This window comes from Choristoneura fumiferana, chromosome 12 (assembly GCF_025370935.1).
Source record: "Choristoneura fumiferana chromosome 12, NRCan_CFum_1, whole genome shotgun sequence".
Classification (NCBI taxonomy): domain Eukaryota; kingdom Metazoa; phylum Arthropoda; class Insecta; order Lepidoptera; family Tortricidae; genus Choristoneura; species Choristoneura fumiferana.
In genome coordinates this window covers 17,398,592-17,420,337 of record NC_133483.1, presented here as the reverse complement: position 1 = coordinate 17,420,337, position 21,746 = coordinate 17,398,592, and the positions used below count along the sequence as shown (strand labels likewise).

At 34.3% G+C, this 21,746-nt stretch overlaps 2 protein-coding genes across 2 annotated transcripts in view; one reads left to right on the top strand and one right to left on the bottom strand.

Moving 5' to 3' along the window:
* MCU (mitochondrial calcium uniporter) overlaps window positions 1-21,746 on the bottom strand; it is a 203,691-nt gene that overhangs the window by 77,365 nt on the left and 104,580 nt on the right. The window lies entirely within an intron of this gene.
* The window catches only part of jv (javelin), a 97,935-nt gene continuing 97,285 nt past the window's right edge, over window positions 21,097-21,746 (top strand). The window contains exon 1 of the mRNA XM_074095602.1: window positions 21,097-21,375. Coding sequence (XP_073951703.1) covers window positions 21,281-21,375 — 95 coding nt within the window. The 5' untranslated portion in view covers window positions 21,097-21,280. The remainder of the gene's footprint in view (window positions 21,376-21,746) is intronic.

Genomic DNA, 21,746 nt, shown 5'->3' with positions numbered 1-21,746 from the left:
ACTGACAATACGTCTATTAGATCCATCAATAGTGATGGATACTAACTCTAGAAATAAGCCTGTCTACTAACAAAATGAGTCACAGTTACTTGAAATAAAGATTATTATTATTATTATTATTATCACTCATTACTGATCTTACGTCTCGCAGACACCTAACAGCTCTAACTCGGCTCGGCACCTACAGTCGTCGTGGCGGCTGATGTTGTTTTAACGGGTAGAGGAGGTAGCCCTATGAAGGTACTGAGAGAGACAGAACGATGGGACGCGAAACAGAAAAATGGCAACGGTACTAGGATTTGGCGGTGTCTGGCAGACGTAATGTCAGTGGCAGAGGGTTAAATATCCTGTTATACACAAAGGACCAAAGCTCAGCTAGGCACAATCGGCGCTGAGTAAACTATTCAAAAATTATTGCCGAGTCTTGTCTAAAAAAGCAAAAGAGATCAGCTAGGCTGATTGAACCTTACAATTTTCAAGACAATTTAATCTACTTATTCAATTCAATTTTTAGAAATAAAACCAGCCAAGAGCGTTTCGGATACGCCCAAAATAGAGTTCCGTAGCCATTACGAAAAAAATAAGTAATATTTTTCTAAGGATTTCGTATTTTATACAGAATCTTCCAAGTTTAGGTATATTAAATATATTGACCCGGATAACTCACGTCTTAAATCGAGTTTAGCTCGATATGATTCGGGCTAATCCGTAGCCCTTCGTCTTCGGAGTAACGCCTGCGCGTGTTGCAGCAGCCGCTGAGTTGCGTTGCTCCGAAGACGAAGGGCTACGGATTAGCCCGAAACATGTCGAGCTAAACTCGATTTAAGACGTGAGTTACCCGGGTCAATATATTTAATATGAGTGGGTCTCACGGTAGTTTAGGTAGTTGACAATAAATAAATAAATAAATAAATTTTATACCTTAGGCTGCTCCTTACTCTTAAACTACTAATACTTCTCAAGCAAACTTAGCCGTTATAGTTGTTTCCCTTGAAAGTTTGATATACTTACTACAATTCTGAATTTTTTCAAAATTTTCCACCAGCCGGTTTAGATTTTAGAGGGGGGGGGGGGTTTGAAACAAACAAATCACTGAATCGAAAAATCGTTTTGCATAATGATTTTAAAAGACCTATCCAACGATTACAACGTTGTCGTCTATGGGAGGTACATAGTTTACATACATATATATGCAAAATTACAGCTTTCTAGCATTGATGTCCCTGAGCAAAGCCGCGGAGGAACGGACAGACAGACAGACAGACATGGCGAAACTACAAGGTTTCCGTTTTTGCCATTTTGGCTCCGGAACCCTAAAAAATATAGCACCATCGAAACTATCGAAGATTCTGCCAATGTCCAGGCTGAAAAAGACACTCGGTTGGCCGTTGTACGGTAGCATTTTCCTCTAAATTTTTAACATAATTATCAACTCTATGTAGAGCAGCATTTACAATTTCTCTATCAAACATCAGAAAATTAGAAGTAAACTCCGCAACTAAGTTTTCGTTACAATTTGAAGCTAATTAACATGGGTAAAAAACTATGACCAAATTCTATGATCGTCTTTTAAAAAACAAGACATACAGAGTCTTTGAATACTTTATCTATAACATTATCAAGAACAACAGAACTAACTGAACTACGATTATATTTTGAGATTCTAGAAATTGATATGCCTAGTTTAAACGCATTTCATTTCGTTTATAAATAACACGACACAAAATAACTGCTATGAAACTAAGTAGCTTCATTTGTAGTATCTCTATGTCGTTTGTAGTAGCGGTAATTCGTTTATGTAGGTTTTTTACGTTTGTAGTAGCTTGATTTTGTTTGTAGTAGTAGTAATTTCGTTTGTAGTAACTAATTTCGTTTGTAGTAGCTTTCTTCGTTTGTAGTAACTTTTTTGTTTGTAGTAGCAGTAATTTCGTTTGTAGTAACTATCGTTTGTAGTAGCTTTTTTTTGTTTGTAGTAGATTTTGTTTGTAGTTTGTAGTAATTTCGTTTGTAGTAACTAATTTCGTTTGTAGTTAGTTTACGTTTGTATTTCGTTTGTAGTTCGTTTGTAGTAACTAATTTCGTTTGTAGTAGTTTCTTTACGTTTGTAGTAACTTGATTTGTTTGTAGTAGCAGTAATTTCGTTTGTAGTAACTAATATCGTTTGTAGTAGTTTATTTACGTTTGTAGTAACTTGATTTTGTTTGTAGTAGCAGTAATTTCGTTTGTAGTAACTAAATATCGTTTGTAGTAGCTTCATTTACGTTTGTAGTAACTTGATTTTGTTTGTAGTAGCAGTAATTTCGTTTGTAGTAACTAAATATCGTTTGTAGTAGCTTTCTTTACGTTTGTAGTAACTTGATTTTGTTTGTAGTAGCAGTAATTTCGTTTGTAGTAACTAAATATCGTTTGTAGTAGCTTTATTTACGTTTGTAGTAACTTGATTTTGTTTGTAGTAGCAGTAATTTCGTTTGTAGTAACTAAATATCGTTTGTAGTAGCTTCATTTACGTTTGTAGTAACTTGATTTTGTTTGTAGTAGCTTTTTTTCGTTTGTAGTAACTAATTTTGTTTGTAGTAGCAGTAATTTCGTTTGTAGTAACTTGATATCGTTTGTAGTAGCAGTAATTTCGTTTGTAGTAACTAAATATCGTTTGTAGTAGCTTCATTTACGTTTGTAGTAACTTGATTTTGTTTGTAGTAGCAGTAATTTCGTTTGTAGTAACTAAATATCGTTTGTAGTAGCTTTATTTACGTTTGTAGTAACTTGATTTTGTTTGTAGTAGCAGTAATTTCGTTTGTAGTAGCTTTATTTACGTTTGTAGTAACTTGATTTTGTTTGTAGTAGCAGTAATTTCGTTTGTAGTAACTAAATATCGTTTGCAGTAGCTTTTTTACGTTTGTAGTAACTTGATTTTGTTTGTAGTAGCAGTAATTTCGTTTGTAGTAACTAAATATCGTTTGTAGTAGCTTTCTTTACGTTTGTAGTAACTTGATTTTGTTTGTAGTAGCAGTAATTTCGTTTGTAGTAACTAAACTATTTTGTTTGTAGTAGCAGTCATTTACGTTTGTAGTAACTAAATATCGTTTGTAGTAGCAGTAATTTCGTTTGTAGTAACTAAATATCGTTTGTAGTAGCTTTATTTACGTTTGTAGTAACTTGATTTTGTTTGTAGTAGCAGTAATTTCGTTTGTAGTAACTAAATATCGTTTGTAGTAGCTTCATTTACGTTTGTAGTAACTTGATTTTGTTTGTAGTAGCAGTAATTTCGTTTGTAGTAACTAAATATCGTTTGTAGTAGCTTCATTTACGTTTGTAGTAACTTGATTTTGTTTGTAGTAGCAGTAATTTCGTTTGTAGTAACTAAATATCGTTTGTAGTAGCAGTAATTTCGTTTGTAGTAACTAAATATCGTTTGTAGTAGCTTTATTTACGTTTGTAGTAACTTGATTTTGTTTGTAGTAGCAGTAATTTCGTTTGTAGTAACTAAATATCGTTTGTAGTAGCTTCATTTACGTTTGTAGTAACTTGATTTTGTTTGTAGTAGCAGTAATTTCGTTTGTAGTAACTAAATATCGTTTGTAGTAGCTTTATTTACGTTTGTAGTAACTTGATTTTGTTTGTAGTAGCAGTAATTTCGTTTGTAGTAACTAAATATCGTTTGTAGTAGCTTCATTTACGTTTGTAGTAACTTGATTTTGTTTGTAGTAGCAGTAATTTCGTTTGTAGTAACTAAATATCGTTTGTAGTAGCAGTAATTTCGTTTGTAGTAACTAAATATCGTTTGTAGTAGCTTTATTTACGTTTGTAGTAACTTGATTTTGTTTGTAGTAGCAGTAATTTCGTTTGTAGTAACTAAATATCGTTTGTAGTAGCTTCATTTCGTTTGTAGTAACTAAATATCGTTTGTAGTAGCTTTATTTACGTTTGTAGTAACTTGATTTTGTTTGTAGTAGCAGTAATTTCGTTTGTAGTAACTAAATATCGTTTGTAGTAGCTTTCTTTACGTTTGTAGTAACTTGATTTTGTTTGTAGTAGCAGTAATTTCGTTTGTAGTAACTAAATATCGTTTGTAGTAGCAGTCATTTCGTTTGTAGTAACTAAATATCGTTTGTAGTAGCAATAATTTCGTTTGTAGTAACTAAATATCGTTTGTAGTAGCTTTATTTACGTTTGTAGTAACTTGATTTCGTTTGAAGTAGCAGTAATTTCGTTTGTAGTAACTAAATATCGTTTGTAGTAGCTTCATTTACGTTTGTAGTAACTTGATTTTGTTTGTAGTAGCAGTAATTTCGTTTGTAGTAAGTAAATATCGTTTGCAGTAGCTTTTTTACGTTTGTAGTAGCTTGATTTTGTTTGTAGTAGCAGTAATTTCGTTTGTAGTAGCTTTCTTTGCGTTTGTAGTAACTTGATTTTGTTTGTAGTAGCAGTAATTTCGTTTGTAGTAACTAAATATCGTTTGTAGTAGCTTTATTTACGTTTGTAGTAACTTGATTTTGTTTGTAGTAGCAGTAATTTCGTTTGTAGTAACTAAATATCGTTTGTAGTAGCTTCATTTACGTTTGTAGTAACTTGATTTTGTTTGTAGTAGCAGTAATTTCGTTTGTAGTAACTAAATATCGTTTGTAGTAGCTTCATTTACGTTTGTAGTAACTTGATTTTGTTTGTAGTAGCAGTAATTTCGTTTGTAGTAACTAAATATCGTTTGTAGTAGCAGTAATTTCGTTTGTAGTAACTAAATATCGTTTGTAGTAGCTTTATTTACGTTTGTAGTAACTTGATTTTGTTTGTAGTAGCAGTAATTTCGTTTGTAGTAACTAAATATCGTTTGTAGTAGCTTCATTTACGTTTGTAGTAACTTGATTTTGTTTGTAGTAGCAGTAATTTCGTTTGTAGTAACTAAATATCGTTTGTAGTAGCTTTATTTACGTTTGTAGTAACTTGATTTTGTTTGTAGTAGCAATAATTTCGTTTGTAGTAACTAAATATCGTTTGTAGTAGCTTCATTTACGTTTGTAGTAACTTGATTTTGTTTGTAGTAGCAGTAATTTCGTTTGTAGTAACTAAATATCGTTTGTAGTAGCAGTAATTTCGTTTGTAGTAACTAAATATCGTTTGTAGTAGCTTTATTTACGTTTGTAGTAACTTGATTTTGTTTGTAGTAGCAGTAATTTCGTTTGTAGTAACTAAATATCGTTTGTAGTAGCTTCATTTACGTTTGTAGTAACTTGATTTTGTTTGTAGTAGCTTTTTTACGTTTGTAGTAGCTTCAATTTGTTTGTAGTAGCAGTAATTTCGTTTGTAGTAACTAAATATCGTTTGTAGTAGCTTTCTTTACGTTTGTAGTAGCTTCAATTTGTTTGTAGTAGCAGTTATTTCGTTTGTAGTAACGTCAAACTTGATTTTGTTTGTAGTAGCAGTCATTTACGTTTGTAGTAACTTGATTTTGTTTGTAGTAGCAGTAATTTCGTTTGTAGTAACTAAATATCGTTTGTAGTAGCTTTCTTTACGTTTGTAGTAACTTGATTATGTTTGTAGTAGCAGTAATTTCGTTTGTAGTAACTAAATATCGTTTGTAGTAGCTTCATTTACGTTTGTAGTAACTTGATTTTGTTTGTAGTAGCAGTAATTTCGTTTGTAGTAACGAAATATCGTTTGTAGTAGCTTTCTTTACGTTTGTAGTAGCTTGATTTTGTTTGTAGTAGCAGAAATTTCGTTTGTAGTAGCTTTCTTTACGTTTATAGTAACTTGATTTTGTTTGTAGTAGCAGTAATTTCGTTTGTAGTAACTAAATATCGTTTGTAGTAGCTTTTTTTACGTTTGTAGTAGCTTGATTTTGTCTGTACTAGCAGTAATTTCGTTTGTAGTAACTAAATATCGTTTGTAGTTGCTTTCTTTACGTTTGTAGTAGCTTCAATTTGTTTGTAGTAGCAGTTATTTCGTTTGTATAACGTAAACTTGATTTTGTTTGTAGTAGCAGTCATTTCGTTTGTAGTAACTAAATATCGTTTGTAGTAGCAGTAATTTCGTTTGTAGTAACTAAATATCGTTTGTAGTAGCTTCATTTACGTTTGTAGTAACTTGATTTTGTTTGTAGTAGCAGTAATTTCGTTTGTAGTAACTAAATATCGTTTGTAGTAGCAGTAATTTCGTTTGTAGTAACTAAATATCGTTTGTAGTAGCTTTATTTACGTTTGTAGTAACTTGATTTTGTTTGTAGTAGCAGTAATTTCGTTTGTAGTAACTAAAATATCGTTTGTAGTAGCTTCATTTACGTTTGTAGTAACTTGATTTTGTTTGTAGTAGCAGTAATTTCGTTTGTAGTAACTAAATATCGTTTGTAGTAGCTTCATTTACGTTTGTAGTAACTTGATTTTGTTTGTAGTAGCAGTAATTTCGTTTGTAGTAACTAAATATCGTTTGTAGTAGCAGTAATTTCGTTTGTAGTAACTAAATATCGTTTGTAGTAGCTTTATTTACGTTTGTAGAAACTTGATTTTGTTTGTAGTAGCAGTAATTTCGTTTGTAGTAACTAAATATCGTTTGTAGTAGCTTCATTTACGTTTGTAGTAACTTGATTTTGTTTGTAGTAGCAGTAATTTCGTTTGTAGTAACTAAATATCGTTTGTAGTAGCTTTATTTACGTTTGTAGTAACTTGATTTTGTTTGTAGTAGCATAATTTCGTTTGTAGTAACTAAATATCGTTTGTAGTAGCTTCATTTACGTTTGTAGTAACTTGATTTTGTTTGTAGTAGCAGTAATTTCGTTTGTAGTAACTAAATATCGTTTGTAGTAGCAGTAATTTCGTTTGTAGTAACTAAATATCGTTTGTAGTAGCTTTATTTACGTTTGTAGTAACTTGATTTTGTTTGTAGTAGCAGTAATTTCGTTTGTAGTAACTAAATATCGTTTGTAGTAGCTTCATTTACGTTTGTAGTAACTTGATTTTGTTTGTAGTAGCTTTTTTTACGTTTGTAGTAGCTTGATTTTGTCTGTAGTAGCAGTAATTTCGTTTGTAGTAACTAAATATCGTTTGTAGTAGCTTTAATTTACGTTTGTAGTAACTTGAATTTGTTTGTAGTAGCAGTTATTTCGTTTGTAGTAACTAAATATTTTGTTTGTAGTAGCAGTCATTTCGTTTGTAGTAACTAAATATCGTTTGTAGTAGCAGTAATTTCGTTTGTAGTAACTAAATATCGTTTGTAGTAGCTTTATTTACGTTTGTAGTAACTTGATTTTGTTTGTAGTAGCAGTAATTTCGTTTGTAGTAACTAAATATCGTTTGTAGTAGCTTTATTTACGTTTGTAGTAACTTGATTTTGTTTGTAGTAACTAAATATCGTTTGTAGTAGCTTTCTTTACGTTTGTAGTAGCTTGATTTTGTCTGTAGTAGCAGAAATTTTGTTTGTAGTAGCTTTTTTACGTTTGTAGTAACTTGATTTTGTTTGTAGTAGCAGTAATTTCGTTTGTAGTAACTAAATATCGTTTGTAGTAGCTTGATTTTGTCTGTACTAGCAGTAATTTCGTTTGTAGTAACTAAATATCGTTTGTAGTTGCTTTCTTTACGTTTGTAGTAGCTTCAATTTGTTTGTAGTAGCAGTTATTTCGTTTGTAGTAACGTCAAACTTGATTTTGTTTGTAGTAGCAGTCATTTCGTTTGTAGTAACTAAATATCGTTTGTAGTAGCAGTAATTTCGTTTGTAGTAACTAAATATCGTTTGTAGTAGCTTTATTTACGTTTGTAGTAACTAAATATCGTTTGTAGTAGCAGTAATTTCGTTTGTAGTAACTAAATATCGTTTGTAGTAGCTTCATTTACGTTTGTAGTAACTTGATTTTGTTTGTAGTAGCAGTAATTTCGTTTGTAGTAACGAAATATCGTTTGTAGTAGCTTTCTTTACGTTTGTAGTAGCTTGATTTTGTCTGTAGTAGCAGTTTCGTTTGTAGTAGCTTTCTTTACGTTTATAGTAACTTGATTTTGTTTGTAGTAGCAGTAATTTCGTTTGTAGTAACTAAATATCGTTTGTAGTAGCTTTTTTTACGTTTGTAGTAGCTTGATTTTGTCTGTACTAGCAGTAATTTCGTTTGTAGTAACTAAATATCGTTTGTAGTTGCTTTCTTTACGTTTGTAGTAGCTTCAATTTGTTTGTAGTAGCAGTTATTTCGTTTGTAGTAACGTCAAACTTGATTTTGTTTGTAGTAGCAGTCATTTCGTTTGTAGTAACTAAATATCGTTTGTAGTAGCAGTAATTTCGTTTGTAGTAACTAAATATCGTTTGTAGTAGCTTTATTTACGTTTGTAGTAACTAAATATCGTTTGTAGTAGCAGTAATTTCGTTTGTAGTAACTAAATATCGTTTGTAGTAGCTTCATTTACGTTTGTAGTAACTTGATTTTGTTTGTAGTAGCAGTAATTTCGTTTGTAGTAACTAAATATCGTTTGTAGTAGCTTCATTTACGTTTGTAGTAACTTGATTTTGTTTGTAGTAGCAGTAATTTCGTTTGTAGTAACTAAATATCGTTTGTAGTAGCAGTAATTTCGTTTGTAGTAACTAAATATCGTTTGTAGTAGCTTTATTTACGTTTGTAGTAATTTGATTTTGTTTGTAGTAGCAGTAATTTCGTTTGTAGTAACTAAATATCGTTTGTAGTAGCTTCATTTACGTTTGTAGTAACTTGATTTTGTTTGTAGTAGCAGTAATTTCGTTTGTAGTAACTAAATATCGTTTGTAGTAGCTTCATTTACGTTTGTAGTAACTTGATTTTGTTTGTAGTAGCAGTAATTTCGTTTGTAGTAACGAAATATCGTTTGTAGTAGCTTTCTTTACGTTTGTAGTAGCAGTAATTTCGTTTGTAGTAACTAAATATCGTTTGTAGTAGCTTCATTTACGTTTGTAGTAACTTGATTTTGTTTGTAGTAGCAGTAATTTCGTTTGTAGTAACTAAATATCGTTTGTAGTAGCTTTTTTTACGTTTGTAGTAGCTTGATTTTGTCTGTACTAGCAGTAATTTCGTTTGTAGTAGTTTGTAGTTGCTTTCTTTACGTTTGTAGTAGCTTCAATTTGTTTGTAGTAGCAGTTATTTCGTTTGTAGTAACGTCAAACTTGATTTTGTTTGTAGTAGCAGTCATTTCGTTTGTAGTAGTTTATTCACGTTTGTAGTAACTTCATTTCCCTTGAAGTAGCATTCATCAGTTTGTATTTAATTTATTTAGTTACTGCCAACTAAAAAAAAGATAATTGTAACACAAATACACGACTACAAACGATATTAGGTAACTAAAAAGTAATAACGTTATTTTGTTTGTAGTGACAATCATTACGTTTGTAGTGTCTTTATTTCATTTGTACTAAACGTTCATTTCGTTTGTACTTACTTTATTTTGTTTGTAGTAGCACTAATTTAGACCATATTAACTTTATTACTTTTTTAGCTGTGCTAACGGCGTTTGTAGTAACTTTATTTTGTTTGTAATAGTGGTTATTACCTTTGTTGTGACCTTTTTTAGTTTGTAGCAGTGGTAATTTTGTTTATAGTGTTAGAATTATTACGATTGTATGCCAAATTTTCTAGTATAGCATAATGCAAATGATTCGATTCAAGAATCAAACTACTAAACTTTAGGGCCACTTCAAACTCCTCGTATTCTTTTTTAGAGCTTCTGCAAACGAAAAAATTGATACTACAATCAACTACAAACCGGAATGATAGTGTAGAAACAAAAAAAAAATTATTTTGATTTTTTTTTTTTTCAAAGTGCTCTAATTTTTTTTTAGAGTTACTACAAACGAAATCATTGTTACTACAATCAACTACATACCGAAATCTATGAGAATCATGAAAGAACAATGAGATTTTCCAAAGTCGGGTGCTACAAGTATAGGTGCAAAGTTTACTTGAGAGAAAAAAAATTTTTTTTTTTTACTACAAACGAAATGTTTTCTACTACAATCAACTACAAACGATTCTCTTTCAGAATCAATGACTCAATTTGAGGGTCGATGAAATGGGGGGATGAGTTTTTTTCAAAGTCCTGTAATTTTTTTTTAGAGCTACTACAAACGAAAAAAATTGTATTACAATCAACTACATACCAAAATCTATAAGAATAAAATAAAAAAAAAATGATTTTCAAATGTCGGGTGCTAACTTCACACAGCTCAGGCTACATACAAGCAAGATCGTCTCTTTTTAAAAAACCGTAACCTTAAATACGCTATATGTCCAATCCAATAATAATCTGCAATCCAATGAATTAGACTAATCAAGCGAAATAATAATAAGCGAGGCAGCCATCATAAGCCACGGCTATTCAAAGAGAACTAAGCGGAACAACGATTTGGACTATTGTTCCATTGGGATCAAACGAGGGATAACGAACGGTAGGTACATTCCGATTTACCAACGTTTATTTAACAAAAGTATTGACTTGATTTTTCCACCTGAGTCACTAGAGTTTTTTTTACAGTCCGCGGTATTATAAACAAACGTTTTTTCGCCCAGAAAATATTTTTAGAAGCCTAGAGCGTCCAGACTAAACGTATTCAAATCGATTTCCACAAATCATGATGAAGATAACTACGAAAAATATGGGTCCTTTTAGCGTGAAAAAACCGATTACAGTCTCGTAAGTCAGTAAGTACGATGAGAAGCTCAACGAAAATATTCGTGTTTTGGATTATAACTGAAAGTCTTCAGTTTCAGCTTCTACAAAATTTTCTTATGTAACTCTGATCAACAATCTGCTGATTTAATTAATAGCAAATTTTATTTTACTTTCCTCGCTTTGTGCATTTTTATTATGCACTTTATGTAAACACACAAAACAGGATCACCTCAGGTTAAGCAATCATCCCCATTGTGGAAGATCCATTGGAGAGGTCGCTGGGGCTCAGATTTCCCCTAAAAGCATGAGAGTTTTTCTGTGAAAATCTTACAAAGTATTTTAAAATAAAATGTAAACTTACTAAAACCTACTTTCAGCGAGGTCAAGCCCCTCCCGAAGAACAATTCTCAGGTCATATCATAACGCAGGAATAATCACAATCACTTTCACCATTTCTTTCAGTCATACTCGTAGGATGTAGGATGAGGGTTGAAAATGATGATGAATCCGATCGCGTCCGTCTACGCATCTGTGCGTTAGACAATAATATGGCTTCTAGATACTAGATCCGTTACTGATCACTCGTATCGCATACCGCTAAATACGTCAGAGAGGGATTGCAGACGCATTGCCCAGCCAACAGAGAGGGCTTAGAGTGAATCCCTTTTATTCTCGAATAAGACGTTTTCCTTGGTTTTCTTACTTCCGGACTGGAACACAAAACTGAAAACACTTCTGCTTAGTGATCCTGTGATTACTATGTTAAATTAGCTCTAATTTTATTTTATTTCTATTTATTTTATTCTGAACTATAATCGAAATGTTATTAGTATTGTATTGTATTATATTAATTTATTAAATTATTATTGTACGCTTCTCCAAGGCAGGACATGATGTACTGTGAACAAAATGTATTATCATCTATGTGAAACTCATGACCATGCAATAAAAGTAATAAATTGTTTTAATCGATAAGAATAAAGGTACATTTTTATAAAAAAAAATGGATACAGCTAAGAAGAATATTGCTGATGTAGAAACATCATTTATCAATGCTCGCTACTGTAGTCAGCTGTAAAGTAAGATTTATTTTCATACAACGTGTTAGGACTAAGAGCCGCGAACGACCTTCAGAAATTGGTAGAGGGAGAAAACATTTATTTTTACTTTTTTTATTGCCATGAAAGGCATACTAAAGTTTCACCTAATGGCAAGTGATATGCAACCGCTGATAAAAAAAAGGTTTAAGTCATTGATTCCGTTAAAAAAAAGTATCTGAAGACTCAGCAATCTACATAGTGGACTGCTTAAAAATATCCTTAAATACTATAGTAATTTTTACAATGTAGTATAAATAATGGCACAAATATATACGCTGCCGATATCTATACCTATAAAAGAATAACCATAAATGACTGATTGACATACAAAGCGAAGCCTAACTACGAATAGAGCTAGGGTCCTGATGAAATTTGGCAGAAATAATTCCTTGCTGGATGGAGAACTACCATATTATTATTCTTACAAGGCTAAATAAAGTTCTGTACTCAAGTCAAGACAGTCTAGATTGAAGCAAAGGCAAACGCGTTTCTTCTTTTCAGAAAAGTCCAATATCAACTTCGTAAACGACAGTTCAATACATCTGCGTCTGACGTTATAGTATCGGATCGGATATCAAGCTCACAAACCAGCCGATCCGATAACACGAACCCTGTATTGTGATCTACACCGCCGACAGTCCATGTCAGAAATGTTCCGCGAGAGATGACTCGTTACGTAGGTGTCGTATGATCGTTTTATGGACATAGGCTGCCTTTTCTTCAGAGATTACGACGAAGTCAAACGGTAAGCGAGCTAAAAAATAATTAAAAAGCTTACCCGCGTCAAAACAAATCCGGTTCCCACTGACCTTTCCAGATCGTTTCCAGGATCTTTTTGAACTATCAAAACTGTCAATGTCTTTCCCATATGGTCTCAAATTATCTCCATACCAAATTTCTTTAAAATGGGTTCCGCAGTTTAAGCATATAGAGGTAACAGACAGAGCGACGGTACGGAAGTTAAGGATGTTAGTCGCTGATAATTTTATGGTTTTCTTTTTATATGTGAAAAACTTTCATTTGGATTTATATATTGGAGATATTTTATCTTTGTTCAATTTAATCCTTGAAAATATAGCTTCATCGATACTATCGATAATTACGTCAATGTCAATGTTGGAAAAGACACTATCCGTTGAATTGAAAATACAAGTTGAAATATAGATGCACAGAAAAACCAGAAAAATAAGACCAGCACTGGGAATCGAACCCAGGTCCTCGGCATTCCGTGCCGTGTGCTATACCGCTACACCACTGCTGGACAACAGTGTTGTTGTTGCTGTTTTAGGTTTTACGCGATGACCGTAAAAGTAAAAATTTGGAATTGAAATAAAAAATGCAAAAAAATAAAAAAAAAACAATCTTAATCACTATCCGTTAGCTGTTTTCTTTGTAGATAGATTTAAGGGGCTGTTTCACCATCCATTGATTAGCGTTAACCGACGGTTAAATGTGATGCCGTCTCCGTCTATTCGAACAAAACAAATAGAGACGGCATCACACCTGACCGCCAGTTAATACTAATCAATGGATGGTGAAACAGCTCCTAAGCATCAAATGAATACATACGTGTAAACATGCGTAACAAGAATGTTCAACATGCTGTAACTCCCATAAACTTTGGTGTTTTTCGAGCCCGCCCCATCGCGTGGCGGACCGAGCCGTGGTACATTTGCAAACTGAATATTGTATGAAGTATAAGCAATATTCGTTGGTACCCAGGAGATAACCGAAAGCTGCTGCGAACAGTTTATGTCTCATTTAACAATGCAGGACGCAATAAACAAAACGGTGACGGTTTGAAGTGAATCAGGCTTACGACTTATAATAACCACCGCAAAGAGAGAATCCTTTTGATGTTTAAGGAAATATTGCCATTATAAAAATTACTCTGAGGGAAACATTTTCGAATTTGTCAAACAGAATTTAATCGCACTCGAATCGCACACATTGAGTAATGTTACATTTTTGTTGATCTTTTAATGTTATAAGACTTTTGAAGGTTTTGGTTTGTACCTACGAATTTTGTACGACATTTAGTAAAAGATGTTTTTTCTGCCTCATTTCTGATATTTTCAGGAACAGGCCAAAATGGGATCCATCTATCACGGATCGAACCCACGTTAAAGTAACGTCGTTGTGTCACACAATATTGACAAATCCCCATGATGTATAAGGTCCATTATTCCCGCGTATTGGCTCAAGTAATAAACACTAAGGTTTATTTACTGTCTCTAAATGGGTGATTTCTACCTAAATACTAAATAATAGGTGATTTTTAGTATTTTATCGAAATTTAAGTATTTCAGATTAGCCTTTATAAGCTTATACACTTAATACTCACGTCAAGTTACGCACATGAAGCTTTATTTTTCGTACAACCTTGCTTTCATGCCCTTAAGTTGTTCACAAAGTTAAAACAAATTTTAATTTAACATTAAATTCTGAAAACGTATTGTTATACGGTATAAGGAAAGCAAAAATATCTTTTAACATTTTGTTTCCTTTTCACGCAGGGAGTTAACTCAATTTAGAGAGCCATGACGGGAATTTTGTCTCGTTACGGATGTCCCTATCAACCTTTCTAAGATACAATTTGATAACAAACGGGCACGTGGACCTTTGCAGGCAAGGTGAAAACAAGAAGACGTGTGCAGTGGTAACTTTTGTTTCGGATCATGGGCATCAAAAGTACATCCATTGGGAGCAACGAGAGTGCCCCCGCCAAGTCGAGCAATTGAATATTTAAGAACTGATCTGCTGTCAACTGAGGCACATAAAGTAACGTTAACTAGAAATTCGGGCGCTAAGTCACGTTAAGTTTAAAGTATCTGAAACACTAAATTACGCCCTGACTTTAATCTTGATCTCGCAGTTAGAAGGATCTCAGGCACCAATAATTCTTGCGTTTTAGTTTTGAATTTTCAAGGTACAACTAAGTACGAGTATTGTCCTTGGCTGCGACCACTCAGAAACAAAAAATATGCGCTCAAATTTGTTGCACAAACAACAGCGTTTAGAATCTACTCAGGATTATTAAAAAACTACGAGGTTATCAGGCAAATTGCATCCAGCCCTTCCGCGCTATTTGACCTCGGGACATAAACAAAATTCGCTCGTGCCGTAAATGGCCGGACTTTGACAAAGGTGATTCGACGATTCTTTTCCAGGATTTTATTAACCCCGGAAGGGCCGAGTAGAATAAGTCCCATGGGAATGGGTGATATATTTTTGCGACTCCTAATTTGGAGACTTTCAGGGACTGTTGGGAGGTACCTTAAATCAACTCAAATATCTGGTCAACCTAACCTAACCTAACCTATCAAAATTAATGTACATATGTAGGTATTGTAGAAAATTAGTCACACGCTGTTTGTTTACTGGAAGATCCAGTCTACATATATCTATACTTCTATATCTATACTAATATTATAAAGAAAAGATTGATTTTAACAACTCTTTCACTATTAGAGTGCTAAATTATTCCAAAGTGCCATAGGTAATATTTATTACCAGAAAAAAAATAGGGTTCCGTACTAAAACTTCAATAATGTGCCTCAAAGTGTAAAAAAGTTGCCATAAAACATGTTTCATCGCATGCGCTGTGGAAACTTATAGTTATAAACTAATAGCAATAGTTGATGATAGAACAAAAAAATGTTCTACAATATTAAAGAATATCAGTATCTACAAAAAACTTCGCGATAGCATACCTATGTCCAACTATTGTAGTTATGTCACTACAACTACTTTTATTAATTATAAAAGTTGACTGATATGCCGACTAAAATCAGACCATGTTATCCATACCTTTGTAATAATCCTTATCCAAATAAATAGTTTCATATTCATGTAAAGAAATATTTTCTACTGGAAATTGACCACTCCTATGTAGTTTTGATTCCGTGATTGTGAAGATCAAGCAAGATGCATGTAACTGTGTCAAAATATCCGGAGCTTAGCTTGCCAAGCCATACTTAAATCATTTAAAACTGTTACGTAACATTTTACTATTATGCAGGACGTTCAGAGGCAAAGCTCGCACGACAGGTAAATGACAATTTAATTATGTCTCCCTTCTAATCTCGCGGGCTGAAATACAGGGCAATAAAGACGCGAAACTGTTTGACACGTCTCGCAGGTGTCTCGAAGATGCCACGGCTCCGCTACAGTATGAAACCAGCAAGGGATCTGCATAATGTCATCGCAGAAATTAATTAAAGCGTCAATTTTTTCTACGCGATATGAGCGCTCTCTGGCTAGTGCTAGATAATGCAGCGCGTTGTTTGCTTTTAGATACCTCTATAATTAAATATCAGCGGACACACATGACATCAATGGACCAAGTCTTAAATTAGCAAAGTATGTAAATACTAGCCTACTAAAGGTATAACTATTTCGAAAAATATATACTGATGAACACTCGCATTTTTCATACATAGATAAATATATCCGGTACAGTCAGCAGTAGAAGTGGATGAGCGGTTATGGTGCTGAAAATGTTCTATACGCGACTCCATTGCCACGGTAATAAGAAAGTGTTTAGAGTGCAGAAATGGGTGCAGAAGCTGTAGGTACTTTAGTACGAGCCATTACCGTTTTTTATTTATTTATTCGACTTAACCTAACCTAATCACATCACAAATTTGAATTCTGCGCGGACCAAGTCGCAAATAATATTGTATTCCGTATTCTGGTGACAAATTGACATCTCACGCGTGCCTTACACAGTGTTTGAGTAGGGACAGCGCATTTGAGTACATACTTCATGTTTGTAGATTGCCTACTGTGCATACACTGTGGCTTCGCTTGGATCAGGCAGCTCCATTCCTCGCCTTCACTTAGTCCTCGATGGCTTCATTCCAAGGAATCTTGGGCGGAAAAATGCATGGCGCGTGCGGGAATGGGCTTATAACGCGTGAGTATGTGTGACTATACTTTGACGGCGATTCATTGAATGAAAATCAAAGAACTCTCTCGGATAACTGTAAATAAATTGTAAATAAATGCGGTGAAACTCACAAATATCTAGTTATGTAGGCAAGATTTTGTAGGATACACATATAGACTTAACCTAGTTCGTAAAATCTTGTTTCATTTAATCAAAGTGAAGCGAATATATATATATGTTTTTCATTCTAAACATCTAGTAAAACAATGACTGAATCTCGTTTCAAGTGCGTTAACTGCACGCCATCGCGCTTATAAAATACGCCATGTGCATAGGGACCTAAAAGTCCATCAAGATCGAACTAGATTGATTGTTTGCTACCGAAAACCCCATACCAATTTTTTTTTCACCGAAATGTAGTCTTCGAGTAGCAAAGCCAAAGTAAGTAATGGTTTTAGTTTTAGGATATGAACCTCCGTAAAGTAACGCCGGCTCCAATTAACTAACATTCAATATGATAATCAATAGCAATATTCTCAGCCCGTATAATACATTATTTTGCGGCGTCCCTTTGAATTATTCAGCTGCCCTCAACTTGAGTATTCTCGTTCGTGGTACACGCGCGGTTGAAATTTATCTCTCTATGATTTGGTGATATAAACAAGTATAACAATGTAGGTATGTTAGAAAAACATGTCCAGACTGCAATAAGCGCAAATACCAATCTCAGTGCTCCGTCGCTCCATACTATGAAGTAACTTTCCCAGTGCCCACCGCTATCATTGACTTGTGATAATTAGTGTCTGAACATTGGGAGTTCGATGTAGCTTGGGCGATTCAAGCGTACTCGAGCGTTTCAACCATCTAATTTTTCTGGACACTTTTCTATAAAAATAAATGATAGGTACGGCACTTCTTGAGAAAAAACTTACAACTCACAACTCAAACTTCGTGTGCAAAAACATTAATCTACATAATATTTAAATAAGTTAACTCAGACGCCAAGCACGCGACACAAAAATTACGCGCCTAAGTGACTGCCTCGGTGACAAACTTCTAAAATTTCCGACAATTATATTAAGCATTAATGGTACGGCGATGGAAGAATTTTAAGCGTTATCGTGTCGGATGGCGGCCTGTAAACATTTGCTCTTGCCACCCTTGACACAAGGAAACTTACAATGCAGCTAGATCACTTGATAACTTAAACAGTTTACACACCTCTGCAGTTACCGCAGACCTAGTTATTTGTAGTGTGTTCACGCTACACAATACACTAATTCGCATTATCTCATTTAACTATTAACATTGTTCGCATTTAAGTGAATATTGAGTAACACAATAACATAATGTGCAGCCTAAGGGTTGTAGAGCGAAGAAATCGCATTGAATAGAAAATCCAATAAAAGTGATCTATACACTTGAGTAAAAGGGACCCAATGTGTGAACCGAACCAACCCGGAAGTCTCTGAACGTGTCTTCTCCTACTTTACTGCTACTCTTTGTATTCTTTGAATGTTTACTTAACCCAAACTTCCCAACCCAATACGTCAGTTTGTGTGCGTGAGTTTGTTACTTTTTCACATTAAGGGACTGTTTCAGCACCTAACCTATGGATTACCTAATGAACTAAAAGAATTTCTTTGCTCACCCGCGACCTTCAAACTCCCAAAGAAAAAAAAAGTAAGTAACAAAAGGTAAGCAGAAAAAGTAACGCCTGATTTAATAAATTAGAAAGAAAGAAAGAAAGGTTTATTTTGGCTTCATAAGTACCACCTGAAACTAAGACTAAAACTAGCACTAAAACTATGTTACTAGGTGACACGGCAGGATACCAAAAAGGGTACCTAGGGCGGTATTACCTATTGATTAAATTTAAAAGACGGATACATTTAATCAATAGATGGTGAATCAGGGAGTAAATCACCTGGGCGAATTTGGATGAAGACAGGATCGCGTTAAATCCCGATATCATCACCGCTAAGAAACATGTATATACCTATATAAGTCATCCCATCATTATGTTACTAATCGCATCGCTCTGTTCTAGAAAAGCGTAGCGTTTATTCCTACTTACTGAACTTTCTTAACGGCAATATCTTTACAGCAGCTCCATAGCGGTACCCATCTGTTAAGTGTTTGGGGTGTTCCTTAAATCTTTCAGGTAAATATTTTACGAAGATTTCACGTTACGCTTGTTTTATTTCTGGATAGCTTTTCGTTTACGCCCTCGTTGTCTACCTTTTGCGTCTTAGGTAATTTTTCAAGCGTGTTTATTGCTTTTTGATTATAAAATCAGGATCAAGGATTTGTCTGTATCCTACACAATCCGCCACTTATTAATACTGTGGTAATTTATACTGTGATATTTTCGGTGTAGAAGAATGATAAATAATATTTTTTTCCCAGGAACTAGTTCCATAATAAGATTAACCTGATAATTATATTATTTTATTTTGTCCTTGAAAGATTATTTAGCTGCGAACTTGATTATTTTACGTTGCGTAGTCTCTACTTTCCACGTCTTAATTTAACTTACGTACTTACTTACTGACTTTTAACTTAGTTGTATGCTAACATTGATTTTCTGTATAATATAAAACTGAATAGATCATGTGAACTGAAAAAAATGTCATAGCGCTTTAACAGGTTGCCTGTCCCATGAAGCACATTTGCCTCATGCGTGGCTTTACTGGTACAACCATGAGGCACATGTGCCTCATGGTCATGCGTGACTTTGCTGGTACGTCCAAGAGGCACATGTGCCTCACGCCCAGTGTAGATAATTCTTTCGTTAAATAATAAATTTTATTACGTATTATATTATATTATTTTTATTCTTGAACAACGTTTAGATAACCAATAAAAATTACTATGGGGATATTACATTACTTTATCATTACTATGGGGGCGTCTTAAAAAGAGCGCTGCACATTGCTTCGGGACAGGGAACCTGTTAAAGGCACAATCGTCTCGAATAGGCGAAACCTTTACCATAGTCAATGCAAGAAAAAGGTTTCTTCAATAGTCTCAAGTTTCAAGTTTGAAGACTAATGGTGTAATAGTAAAGCGCTTTCATGTTCAGAGCCATTCATCTTGAAACGTTTGTGTGTGACACTCGGTGGATGGAACTGTTGCAGTCAGCTTTTGCCGCACTTGTCAAAAACAATCTTGATAAGGGCAGCAGAAGCTCTGCGACTGGGTTATCCGAGTGTTACATACGAACTTGTCAAGGTGCAATCAATCGACTGTCATCATCATGCTGTTTCCGGTCTCAAGATCCCATCGGTATGAACCGGACATTGTGTCGCATTGTCACCATCCAGCCATCGATTACGGCTCCTTCCGCGACGTTTCCATTGGGAAAGCAGCAGCTCATGTAATTAGTAGAAACGAGAGCGAAGCGAGTTCCGAGGCGGATCGCGACAATTAGCGCGCCGGCGCAAGCAGTAGGAGGATTGCGAAATACAGAGATAGGTATAGTCACTGGGCACTGAAAATGTGTTGTAGACTAACGGATGAACAAGGAACACAGTATTTCCGTACAAAATGGTTTCCATATTCCAGCATTTTACGTAAAAATATGCCAGTTTCGGTCTCGTTTTATTTCTACTCTTTTATGTGAGAGTTAGAGTCATTTCAACAAGCGCGGTCGGTTCCTTAACTTATGTATCCCACTTTTTCATACAAGGACGTAAGAAAGGGCTTAGCAGATTATTTTTGTTATAGAGTAATAGTCTATAAGTTAGTGAGCTAAAATAATTTTGTTTTTCTTTGCTCACCCGCGACCTTAACCGCGACCTTTTTTTAGCGCAGTTACGCGGGTGAGCAAAGAAATTCTTTTAGTTCATTGATATGGACCTCCGCAAAGTAACACCTGAATCAATAAATTATCTATATAATAAGTTGGTAATGCCTTTAAACAAGGTTCTTTTGATTATTCTATTATAATCGCTTCTTTAAATTAATGGGCAAACTGCATTAAATTGAGCTAATAAAACACCCATTACCTACTCGAAGGTATGTCATGTTAGAATGTTAGAAATCGTACTTTCATCTTTATTGGTTTATCAGAAATGACATTACTTACTAACTTTTAAATATAGTAATTAGTACCCATATTTCTTATTAATCTTGACTTGCTAGAGAAGTTAAAGTGGTAATTTGAATATTTAATTTCTGTTTATTGCAATGTAACATGTCCACGTCAACGTCTTAGACTTTTTTAAATGATTGCATTGCGTGCGCGACACCCTATAAATCCGTCTCCATATTCCAATCTTCAATGCATATTTACAGTAAACAATGAATTTATAATCAGTCCGGTCGGCAACTCCGTAAATTGCAACAATATGTAGCAAAAACTCTACCAATTACACTTGAATAGCACCACAGAGTCCCATCTCTCGGCACTTGCGCCAACAATTAAGAATGTAAGGCGGGCGCGCGCTGCGCTTGCGACGGTACGCTTCACATTCGCGTCGCGTACCGCCCGGGCACAACGCGGCGGAGAAAACCTCGACACCCTAAACCTACGTAACCAATCCAAAAACTGTTATTCAGTGACCATTGGCACAGGCCGAAAACGTTTTTATTTTTAAATTGTCGCAGTGTTTTTTTTTTGTTTGAGAGGGTGTCGCAGGTGGCCTGTGTTAGTGACGGTGTGTGCTGTGGTATGGGGTAGCATGGGGTCGGGGCATAGTGCGGAGGTCGAGGGCGGCGCGTACGCAAGCGACCCGCCGACCCACGACCGGAAAAAGAGCTACATCAGAAGGCGAAGGTGAGTTTTACACGCTTACACATCATATCTAACTATAGCTATATGGATAATTTACCAGGAGTACGTCTTATCATTAAGTGTAAATGGGCTTAATGTTTTGTGGGACTTGTTGTTCTTTGAAATCAGCTATACTGGGAGCCATACTAAATGGAAGTAATCAATTGGACCCTATCAAGTGGAAGCGAATCCACAAGACCTGTGGAATTTCAGGAATCCATTTCAGGAATTCCAGAATAATACTATTCAGAGGTTAAAACATAAAAAAAAAAATCTTCACTATTTCTCTTTTCGTTATAAAACATTGTAACGCAAACAAGAAAGTAATGCAAAGTGCCTCGAACGTAGATTAGCCTACTGGCCACTATGCATGA